General features: G+C 34.6%; 1 protein-coding gene across 1 annotated transcript in view; it reads right to left on the bottom strand.

Annotated features, from left to right (window-relative positions):
- Positions 1 to 3,697: 3,697 nt before the first annotated feature.
- The window catches only part of LOC126821050 (vacuolar protein sorting-associated protein 8 homolog), a 37,798-nt gene continuing 29,263 nt past the window's right edge, over positions 3,698 to 12,232 (bottom strand). The window contains exons 32-42 of the mRNA XM_050549345.2: positions 11,988 to 12,144; positions 11,634 to 11,723; positions 10,829 to 10,892; positions 10,399 to 10,496; positions 9,936 to 10,017; positions 9,163 to 9,245; positions 8,675 to 8,755; positions 7,880 to 8,046; positions 6,886 to 7,087; positions 6,212 to 6,280; positions 3,698 to 6,021 (exon numbers count right to left, since the gene is read on the bottom strand). Coding sequence (XP_050405302.1) covers positions 5,893 to 6,021; positions 6,212 to 6,280; positions 6,886 to 7,087; positions 7,880 to 8,046; positions 8,675 to 8,755; positions 9,163 to 9,245; positions 9,936 to 10,017; positions 10,399 to 10,496; positions 10,829 to 10,892; positions 11,634 to 11,723; positions 11,988 to 12,144 — 1,222 coding nt within the window. The 3' untranslated portion in view covers positions 3,698 to 5,892. The remainder of the gene's footprint in view (positions 6,022 to 6,211; positions 6,281 to 6,885; positions 7,088 to 7,879; positions 8,047 to 8,674; positions 8,756 to 9,162; positions 9,246 to 9,935; positions 10,018 to 10,398; positions 10,497 to 10,828; positions 10,893 to 11,633; positions 11,724 to 11,987; positions 12,145 to 12,232) is intronic.

The raw sequence follows: 12,232 nt of genomic DNA, 5'->3' as shown, positions 1-12,232 counted from the left end.
AAATGATCTTGCATAACAGAACCAAAACGCTTCGAAGCCTGTTTCAAAAATACACAAAACAACGAATGCTATACACAATGATACTAGTTGTCTGAAAAAAACAATTGAACAGTTCCGTGGCTGGACTCCAGCCTGCAGGCCGCGTCACAAATCCTGCCCAAATTTTCCCCGCTATACATTTACCAATACGACATATATAGGCCCTATCCTGTTAACTACTATGTACAATGCATTCGTCGGTTTTATCTGCGTCCATGTTCCGGCGAAATTCATAAAAACTCATAAAAAAATTTGCAAACTTTTAATTTCGTCGTCAGATACGTGTTTTCCCGTCACAGATTAACGTCGGTTTTCCTAGACTGGGATTCTACGAAATCCACGTGGCTTGCAGTTTGGAGTCCAACACTGAAACTATTCAGTTGTTTTTCAGATAACTAGTATCATTATGTATAACAATCGTTGTGAAAATAAATCGGAGAGATTTCGATTTAACAGTTATTACGTATTTTTGAAACAGGTTTCAAAGTGTGTTGGTTCTGTTATGCAAGATCATTTTCGACGTTCCAAAGTAAAGGTTCGGTGCTAAGACCACCTAAAGATAAATTTTAAATGTTCCTATTATTAATTAGAACAGGTTTCGCTTTAGTTTTTATATTTTACGTTGACATTTTATTGCTTTAAATCTTCCTAGTGCAAAAACGGCAAATTTGACCTTTTGACCTCTAGGGTCACTAAGACCAACGGTGAATTTAGCAAGTTTATATTTTTATTGAAAGTGTGATTACTTTCGATCATTTTCAGCTTCTTTTCATAATACATAAATGACTGCGCATTCACTTTCAGTGCAAATGAACTCATTTGACCTTTGACCCCGAATATCTCGATAACGCCCCAACGGCGGACTGATTACCACTCGGCATCGTATTCTACGCAAAATTTCACTTTGGAAAAGTTTGGTTTTGTGCCCATTTGATGGACACCCCCCCCCCCCCCCGCGCTGAGCCTCCGGTCTATTAATATTGCACATTTATCTTTTTGTCCCCCGCCTTTCGAAGAAAGCAGGGGACTATTTAAATAGGTTGGTCCGTCTGTCTGTCCGTCACAATTTTTGGGAAACAATAACTCCCTTTCTAATTGAGCTACAATGTTTAAACTTGGTGTAGGTGTTTATTAGGCCAATGCCTTGATGGAGTTCGAAGATGAGCATTTTCGGCTTAGGGTAAGCAGAGATAAGCAATTTGATTGGTTGATGCCTTGGGACACGATAACTTTAGTTCTAATTAAGTGAGAGTGATGAAACTTGGTGTATAGTTTCATTATATCAATACCTTGACTAAATTCGAAAATGAGCATTTTCTGCTCAGGGTAAGCAGAGCCATAAGCAATTTGATTGGTCGAGACTTTGGAACACAATAACTCTCCTTCTTATTGACCTAGAATGTTCAAACTTGGTGTAGGGGTTTATAACGTCAATGCCTTAATGGAGTTCGAAGATGAGCATTTTCTGCTAAGGGTAAGCAGAGATAAGCAATTTGATTGGTTGATGCTTATGGACAGGATAACTTTAGTTCTAATTAAGTGAGAGGGATGAAACTTGGTGTATAGTTTCATTACATCAATACCTTAACTAATTTTGATAATGTCAATAATGAGCATTTTCTGCTCAGGGTAAGTTTAGCGATAAGCAATTTGATCGGTCGAGACTTTGGAACACAATAACTCTCATTATAATTGAGCTAGAATGTTCACACTTGGCATAGGTGTCTATTAGATGAATGTCTTGATGGAGTTCGAAGATGAGAATTTTCGGCTTAGGGTAAGCAATTTGATCGGTTGATATACATGAGACACAATAACTTTAGTTCTAATTAAATGAGGGTGAGGACACTTGGTGTATAGCTTTATTACATCAATACATTGACTAAGTTGGATTATGAATATTTTCTGCTGAGGGTAAGCAGAGCGATAAACAATTTGATTGGTCGAGACTTTGGAACACAATAACTCTCCTTCTAATTGAGGTAGAATGTTTAAACTTGGTGTAGGCGTTCATTAAGTGAATGCCTTGATGGAGTTCTATGATGAACATTGTCTGCTTGAGGTAAGCAGAAATAAGCAATCTGATTGGCTGATGCTTTGAGGCACGATAACTTTGGTTATAATGAAGTGAGAGCGATGGAACTCCGAATATAGATTCATTATATCATTACCTTGACTAATTTCGATGGTGAGAATTTTCTGCTTAGGCTAATGAGCGATAAACAATTTGATTGGTCAAGACTTTGGAACATAACAACTCTGCTTTTAATTGAGATAGAATGTTTAGACTTGATGTAGATGTTCATTAGGTGAATGTCTTGACTGAGTTCAACGATTAACATTTCGAGCTGAACCTAAGCAGAGCTAATCAATTTCATTGGTCAATGCTTTGGGACAAGATAATCGTGATTCTATCTGATAGAGAGTGATGAAACTTAGTGTATAGTTTGATTGCTTGATACTTTTGAAAAAAAAATAAATGTGCAATAAATTAATGTGTGTCATCTATTTATTTTTGGATTTCGGCGGGAGACATCAACCTCACTGTTGGCTTGTTCAGAATTCAAAAGTATCGAGCAATCAAACTGATTATCTATAGGCCTACTTAGTCTAAGCAAAACATGTTCACAATCAAACTCAGTCACAGTTGGAGGTTAAAACTCATTTCATTTCATTTCAAATTAGCTCAGTCAAGGTACCTGGTAGTGAAACTAAGTGGGTAAGTTTCATTCCTCTTCATCAGTTAGAATTAAAGTTATCTTGTCCCAAAGCATCGACCAATGGAATTGCTTAGCTTTAGTGGGAAATGGCTAATCATTGAACTCAGTTAAGACATTCACCTGATGAACATGGTTAAACATTCTACCTCAATTGGCTCAAATAAAAGCAGAGTAGTTCTGTTTCAAATCTTGACCAATCAGAAAATTCTCATCATGGAACTTAGTCAATTAGAAACAAAGTTATTGTGTTTCAAAGTCCCAACCAATCAAATTGTTTATCTCTGCTTAACCTTAGTGGAAAATGGGCAGACATAGTGTGGGTAGATTGATCAGTTAACTAAAAACTGTGAACATCTTTACATCATCCAGTTTTCTCATGTCTATTCGATTGTGACTGTACTGCAGCCTTCGAACTACTACGCTCTACATTGTTTTGCCAACCAGTAAATGGAACAATAAAACAATGCATTAACATCAGGTTTGTTGATATTGGATTGCATGTTATACCGTACGACACTGGCATATTTAGTTATGCAGACTCTTTGGGCTGTCAAATTTAATTTTTGTTTTTACCAGAAACATCTTTGAACTGATTTAATCCGTCAAAGGGAGTCACAGTGGCTTGGTGTATAGGATGCTGACTGGCTAACCAGGTCTCCGGTTCTCCCCTAGTGTTGGCCGAAAAAGTTCCTAAGGATTTTCCGGTGAGGTTTTCCCTTGTCAGTGGTGCAGGATAGAGTGCCTGGCAAGAACAGTGTCTAGTCATTTGGATGGTTTAAAAACTGAGGTCCTGTGTGCACACTGGCATGCATGTAAAAGAACCCTTAAGTCTTCACAGCCGCATGTTGCAAAGTTTTCATTTTATAAATCCCAACGGAATTGAAGCATTCTGTAGTTCAAAATCCCTAAAATGATAATCAACATTCAACAAAATATAATTCAAATCTAACAAACAATTTATTATAATATTATATTGCACTTACAGTGTGATAACAAAAAATAAATATAAAATTTTTATCACAAATTATTCAACATTATAAATGTTCCTTATATTATACATCACTTTATGCTGATAATGAATAATTTGATTATTTATTGGAATGTAATAATTTCTGTCTACTTTGATTTTCACCTTTGCTACAAAAATATGAATATAGGCAGTAAATGATAATATATATATATATATATATATATATATACACACTACGGGGCAAAAGAAAGTTGACACATATAAATCTAGTTTTATCTATACAATAAAGTTGCAATTAGACATCAGAAAACATTTGAAAGAATATTCACCGTGAACACATCGCAGTCACTGAATGCAGGATATGCTGAATTTCAGGCAGATGCGAAAAATCGTAAAACCAGGATTGTGGGTATTTTCTCAAGATGCATATGGATGATAGTTGTCTAGATACCTTGGGGATTCAGTATGAGCAAAAAACCTCTACAAAGATGCCAAGATTATCACTGGAAGAATGAGATAGGGCTATTGGTATGGCACAGATGGGGGCTTCTCAACGGCGAATCGTAAGAACGTTCCACTACACTCCAACCAACATCAGCAATCTGGCGGTTTCAGCAAACAGGTCGAACACAACACCGACCAAGATCCATAAGGCTAAGGGTCACAACTCTAGCTGAAGACTGCTATATTCGGCCAATTCACCTCCAGATTGGGTTCGTAACGGCAACGGCGGCCACAGCATTGGGACACTCCATAAGCAGACACACTGTCTCCTGACGGCTCCGCATTGTTGGTATAAGAGCCTATTGACTATTTTGAGGTTTGAACTTGAGCCATCAACACTGTCAGCGCAGGTTACAATGGTCAATAACTGTACGTTGATGGCAGCGGTGTGATTGGCAATGTGTGCTCTTCAAAGATGGAAGTTACTTCAACCTGTTCAGAAATGATGGCTAGGTTCGTGTTTATCACCATAGATATTAAAGATTGGCACCTAACTGCACTCAAGATGTTCATCCTCATGGTGGAGGTGGTATTATGATATGGGGAGAGATTTGTGACCAGCAGAGAACAAGGCTTGTTATCTTCCATGGCCAAAGTTATTGAGATGAAGTTCTGCAACCTGTGGCAGTACATTCATACAACAGCAACAAAGGGTTACCATTTTGCTGCATGATAATGCCCAACCACATACCACCAGACTGGTTTGTGATTATTGGAACAATGTTAACGTCCACGCTTTAACTTGGCCAGAATGTTCTCCAGACATGAACCCAATAGAGCACCTCTGAGATCATCTTGATTGGCAACTGAGGCAACGGACACCTTTTCCTGCAAACTGACATCAGCTTGAGCAAGCTTTATTGCAAGAATGGCAAAGGATTCCCAATGACATCATAAGATGACTGACGACATCCACGAAGAGATGCATTTTGGCATGTATCGATGCCTACAGCGGCCACATATGCTATTAATGATTAGATTGCATAAGACTTAATCGAGGACTTGTCCTTGACTCGTGTAATTAGTTATCTAGACCCCATTGATCTTTAACCCTGCCATGTAGCCAGTACACTATTGCTCCAGACATGAGAAACTTATTCCTCTTCCTCTCAATAAAATATTCACATTGTTTAAATCAAAACTGTCTTTGTATTTTTTATGGAACATGTAAACGGAGTGTCAACTTTTTTTGCTCTGTCTTTTATGTTGTTTTGAATATACAATAAATATGAATAATATGCAGCTGGTGAAAAATGTCCTTTCAAGTCATTTAGTTTTCTCCTGGTTTGAAAAAAAGCTGTCAAGTTCCAGAGTTCCGAAATTGGGGCATCTAAGTACATTATGTTGCCTTGACAAAACAAACTATCATTGACTGCCCTAAATTTTCTTTCAGTGTTTTAATTGCAAAAACCCATGATAGTTAATTTGTATATGATGAGTATTTGTCAAGCACAAAAGTTTTTTCCCCCATCATTATGATGCTGAGGCTTTGTAATGATATTGGGAGACAGCTTTGAAAGGCAAACATTATTTGGCATGTGATTGTTTTCTACACCACTGTAGTAAAACCCTGACCAAATTTTTTATGATTTCAAAGACATATCAGGAAAACAAATTATCATCTTGAATATAAAAGAGTCTACAAATGTTTGAAGAAATCTATAGTTCCATAGGTGGTGGTGGTGCCAGTTTTAATTGGAAACTTTCTGTTTTAAATATGGTGGATTTACTTCCAGAACGATCACTTCTGGATTTCTCTGGACGTGCCAATTCAGTTAAAATTGCTAGCTGAAATTTAAAAATAAGACAATTAATTTTTGTTATTAAGATACATATTTTGATAGTCAAGGTTCTAAATAGTAAATACATAACCATTGATTGGAAAATACATTCAAAATACAGAGAAAATATTATTGGCCTAAAACTCCTCTCGGCAGCCTTTTCTGGGCTGATCACAAAATGCATTCAAATTACTCACTCTTGATTTTGTTTTCATGGATTTTCTGATATATTTAAAGTCTTGCGTATGTTGTGGATCTAACAAGATCTGTAAAAATAAAAGTAGTAAAAAAAAATAACTAGTCTTGAAGATTAAACAATGGAGGTATTGATTTAGCACCTCAATTCAATACACTGCATCATTTAAGTTGAAATCTTTGTACAACAATTCAACAGTCGATCATCCCTGGGTCCCATTTCACAAAACACACATTAAACTTAGATACAAATTAATTGAACATTTCACGAGACAATTCTATTGAACTTAAATCAATTGCAGCTTAATAGTGCTGGCTAACTAACTAGGTTTGACCTCGGAGTTGGCCGAGAAATTTCCCTAGAATTTTCTGGCATGGTTTCCCTTTGTCAAAGGGACCTGGCAAGGAACAGCGTTTAGTCGTTTGGATGGATACGAAAAACCAAATTCCTGTGTACACATAGGCATGCACGTAATACAACCCTTGTCAGTTGGAATTCAATTGCTGCCAAGGCAAAATGTCTCTAATCACACACTGTATGGCTTATGTCCACCTTCATTAGCGTGGTTGGGGCAAAAAAGTAGGACATTAAAACCCATTTCATATAGTTTAATGAAAAAGAATTCAGAACTGTCAAAATGAAATGTTCCCAAAAGGAATTGGCACTATACTTTACCTCTTTGGTTACTGTATCTCCTCTCTGTACTATAGCTGGTTGAGTATTAGAGACCGAAATATGACGATAAAATCGTGAACTCTGTAATCTTCCTGACTTTCTAGCATTATTACAGATATAACACACCAAATTATCATAACCATCAATAACATGTACCGAACCAACAGATCGTAAACAACCAATATGATAACAATGACTACACCTGAAATAGAGCAAGGTAAATTTGTTTTTAATTCAAATACTTTTTATAAAGATCATTATTTCAATTTATCTCAACTGTTTATCAATAGACCTTGCTACAATAACACAATGATGTAAAATTTCTGGATACCAAACACATGTAGATGCCATATGTTTTATCAAAACAGTTACTACCAATTATAACACATAGTATGGTAGACTAGAAAACTGAGTGAACTAAGATATAAATTAGCCTTTGACATTGCACTATGGATGTTTAAAACCCATGAATACTGAGATATTACTTAACATGCATTTAATGTTGGTTAGGTAGTTCCATCCAATTGTCCTAGTTGACATATTTAGTTTAATACAGAGCTCGAAACAGTTTTCAATCTTGTACTAAAACACCTTATTATACCACTTCTCAGTTAGATTTCAGTCATGTATTAACATCTTATATCACTTATCATCTAGCTTTTCAGTCATATACTAACACCTTACACCACTTATCAGTTAGCTTTTCCGTCTTTACACCACTTATCATCTAGTTTTCAGTCATATACTAACACTTTACACCACTTATCATTTAGCTTTTCAGTTTTTCCACCACTTATCATCTAGCTTTCAGTTATATACTAACACCTTACACCACTTCTCAGTTAGCTTTCAGCCATATACTAACACCTAATTATACCACTTCTCATTTATCTTTCAGTAATGTATTAACACGTTTTTATACCACTAGATTCACTCACATACTAAATTATCTTATTTAATCCCTTCTTACTTATCTCGGAAATCAGTATCTTACCTGAAAACTACCACAGATTCTGAGTCTGCTGAGTTTGTAAAGCTACGGCAACACAGATGACAGTTGTCTCCTCTTGGTACAAAACCTTTAGAAGCAGCACCCGTTAAATTACGTAGATGAACATGAAGATCATGGTATAATAAATTTTTACAAGTTTTCATCAAAGTCTGAAAAAAGAAAAATTATCAATTTTGATATTTAAACATCTACATATCAATAAATTGAGCAAAATGTCTTTTTCACAAGACTCGAAAGCTAAAAAACACCAGTGTCAAATATGAACACTCTTGTGATTTGATAGTGAGAAACATTTTGTGAGTCAGCAACTGATTTAATACTGCCACATTTTCCTTAGTAGCCATGAAAACTTTTTTCTGCCACAGACTGTGAGTGTCACCACTTCAAGGCCCAGACTGCTAATTCAGCCACTAGACACTTTAGTAGTGATCTCAGTTCTAAAAATTATTATGTGGGAGGCAAATGGGGTTCAACGTCCACTCGACACAAACTAGGTTATTTCGGGATTTACATATTGTTCAATTTCATTTCAATAATTCCCTTGCTGGTAAGAGTCCCTAGCAGTGGGAGGAAACTGGAGGACTCTCAAGAAATCCCCTGAGGTTGGACAGGTGACCGTACTACTTGTCATGTACAAGAGGGAAATCAAAACCATGCTACACAATTCAATGACAGACCTTATGATCCAACACCCACGAGTTAACCATTCGGCTACCCCCCCCCACCCCCACACACACATGTGACTATATTAATTTAAAAGTTGACAACTCTACTTACTTGTTCATAATTATAATTATCTAACATTCCGATAATTAATTCTTTAACTTCACCAAATTTACCAGTATTATAAGCTGGATCCTGTAGAGATAATGAAAACTTACCAATATCAATTAACCTTTTTTTTATAGAATTTGGGTTTTTTTTAGTTTCAATACATTTAAATTTTTATCAGTATATTAAATTTTTATAATTACATTTGATTTATAAAATGATATAATATCATAAAAGAAATTGTCATATTCTCTGTCCAGAAACAAATTCTTGTTAATTTTAAGGAATCAAAACACCCACTTATAGAATTGTGAAGAGACTGTCCATAGTGCCATATCAGGTTTGAGTACAAGATGAGGCATGGTTATCCTTTACAGTTTGAGCTAAATCTACAGTCTCTTGAATTGGTTTGATTTGTTTATGAGTTAAGATTAATTGTGCTTGTACTCGACAAAATTAAGTATCTTGTCTCCCCTATGAAATATTGGTCTCACCTGAAGTATTTTCTGTAGAATAGCTGGAGGAGATATATAACCCATCATACTATTTAATACATGATGTGTCATTGCTTTTAAATCTACAATATAAACAGCTATAATTAATGTTCATTTTTTTCATTATCCTAAGACATTAAAGCTGAAAACTACAAAACAGTCAAAATTGAATTACTCAAAGGATTTTCAGTACAAAATAGTTCATTTCATTTTAGTATTTACAAAGACATGATGAATTGAAAATTTAATGAAACTGTCATCTTCTGTAGCCAATATAAACAAGCCAGTTTCACCAACAAGTCTTGGGTGAAATCTTTTGATGGGATTCTTTTTAATACGAATGAATATAAGCAGGAAGATTATCATTCATTGATATGTTTTCTTGATTCAAAGTTAAAAAATAACTTTGAGGACATTGAGAGGATTGAGTTGTGAAAAATTAGATATTATCTGAACTAGTGTCGGTGACTTTATGCAATCTATTTATACATTTGTTTCCAGTGGAGAGGCCCAAATTGTAATAAAGTGGATTTGGTCCACAAACACAAATTTCACTCCAACAACTGCTCATTTGATAACAGTCAATTTTGACATGTTTCTATAAATTCCAGCAAATTTAACCAATATATCCTGAAAACTCTGACCTGCAGAGCATATACAATGAAATATTATGAGAAAACAGATGAATATTTTCAGTAAAAAAGTTTTAGCGTATATATTTGTACATGTATTATTACACTATTTGTTGTTGAAGTTGATAAATAGAAGCCTACCTTGTAATATTTTTTTGTCTGTTAGATCTTTCAGTTTACGTAATGGTAACATGACAGTCTCAAGCAACGGAAACCATAACGCCTAAAAATAAAACAGTAAATTAAAACTATTAAATACTGGTTGGTACTGGGTTTGATTTAAGGTTGCAAGGCTTCATCACTCTGTGATATTGTAAATATAACAAGACTATAATCATGTCAAGATCATTGTAAACAGCAGTGTCTTGCTGACTCTGACTTTTAATTTTTGCAAGCCATTTTTCATGGAAGACTAATTTGGCAAAGAGATAACAGGTTATTTTTTGGTTTGATCCAAACAACTTAAGCTTGATCCAAACAAATTAATGCATATTTCTTGCCTGCCAAATTTATTCCTGACAAACGGAAATCTAGTGTGAAAAATCCTAATAGCACAATCACTATTTTTCAGATTTTTGAGCATTACTACTACAACCATACAAACCTCTCTTTCTGCTTCATCCATCTTGCCAGAACTACGTTGACATAACTGAATAATAACTAGTAAAGCAGCTTCAACCTCTTGGAATAAAACTGTTATAGCTAAAGAAATACATGATATAATGTTTAGATACAATTAGAATTCTAACAAATCTTTAATTTAAAGAGATACAATAATAAAGCATGAAATGTAGTTAAAGGTCTTATTAACACAATATGTTGATTAGTTTGAGACTAACATAGTCATTTTCTGATAAAACCTTTTCAATGACAATAAGTTTTCTACCTACCATTACAGTTTTCTTTGACATGCAATACTGATTTGTAATGGAACCAAAGTTTTTTTTGTCCTGTCAGAATGACTCAATATATACTATCTAATCTCAGGGATAAAGGCCACCATATCCCAGTGTCATAAACTATAATGTACTTACTATTATTTGATTCATCTGATTTTTGAGCGGCTACTGTAAATACTCTTAATTTAGCTTGAACACTCTATAAATATATAATAATAAATACTCTTAATTTAGCTTGAACACTAGAAATATATAATTATATGTACATACAATTTCTCATCATTTAAAGTTCTCAATCTACTGGTGAGTCTCACAAGATCTACTAAAGCTCACTCCGTAGCATACCATTGCCTCTACTAATACCATTGTCTCATCCAGTTTTTATCATGTCATAATTTGACTCATCTAATGATATAATTTGTCTCGTCCAATGTTATAATTTGTCTCATCTTATGATATATTTGTCCCACCCATTGATATATTTGTCCCACCCTATGTTATAAGTTCTCTCACCCAATGTTATATCTGTCCCACCCAATGTTATAAGTTGTCTCACCCACTGATATAGGCTGTCCCACCCATGTTATAGGCTGTCTATTTGTCTCACCCAATGTTATAAGCTGTCTCATCCAATACTATAAACTGTCTTACCCAATGTCATAAGCTGTTTCATCCAATGTTATACTTTGTCTTACCCAATGGTATTATTTGTATCAATGTTATGCTTGGTATCAATGTTACAATTGCTCCCCCCACCCCCCAATAATATAACTGTTCTCAGCTTAACTCACATAATCTTTTACTGTGTCACCTAAGGTATCAGTTAATATATTTTCCCACTTAATGTGTCCAACAATTTGTTTCATTCTGAAAACATTTTTAAAGTATCAGTAATCAAGAGAAAATAATAATATATAAAATTATGAATATGATGACTCACCTCTAACATAATACCAAATGCACCAGGAATATCACCAGCTTTCTCCAGTAGATAGGCTGTGGCTTCTGATACTTTATACTGACGACAAATCTAACAAAATAATCCAAATCAGTTGTAAATTTCATGCATGTATAACAGGTTATTCGGTAAAGTCATACTGTATACCTTAATTGTTTGTTACCTTTGTATATAAAAATGCATTTGTCTCGACAACTACAAAACCTATTTTGTTCACTAAAGTTTTAAATTTGAGTGTAACCTGAATACACGGCAACAAAATATCTCATTTTAAACAAAATAATGTCAAATTTATTACTATTATATAGTATATTTCATAACTTATTAAAAACTTACATCCAGTGTCTCCTCTAGCCTGTATCCTTCTGTAACTTTAATAAAATTATGTACATCAGCAGGTTTATAACGACACATTAAATCAATATAACTCTCTATTATATCAGCTTCTATATGTACTTGTTTATCAGCATTTATAGCACTACTCTGTGCATCTCTAAAATATTACAAAAATAAAACATTCATTTATTTACAAACCAGATATATACATATAGAGAGTCAGTTATAAGGATATCCAAGCAATC

The sequence above is a fragment of the Patella vulgata genome, chromosome 5, assembly GCF_932274485.2.
Source record: "Patella vulgata chromosome 5, xgPatVulg1.2, whole genome shotgun sequence".
Lineage (NCBI taxonomy): Eukaryota > Metazoa > Mollusca > Gastropoda > Patellidae > Patella > Patella vulgata.
Note: the sequence above shows the minus strand (reverse complement) of the source record. Positions and strands in the feature narration are given on the sequence as shown.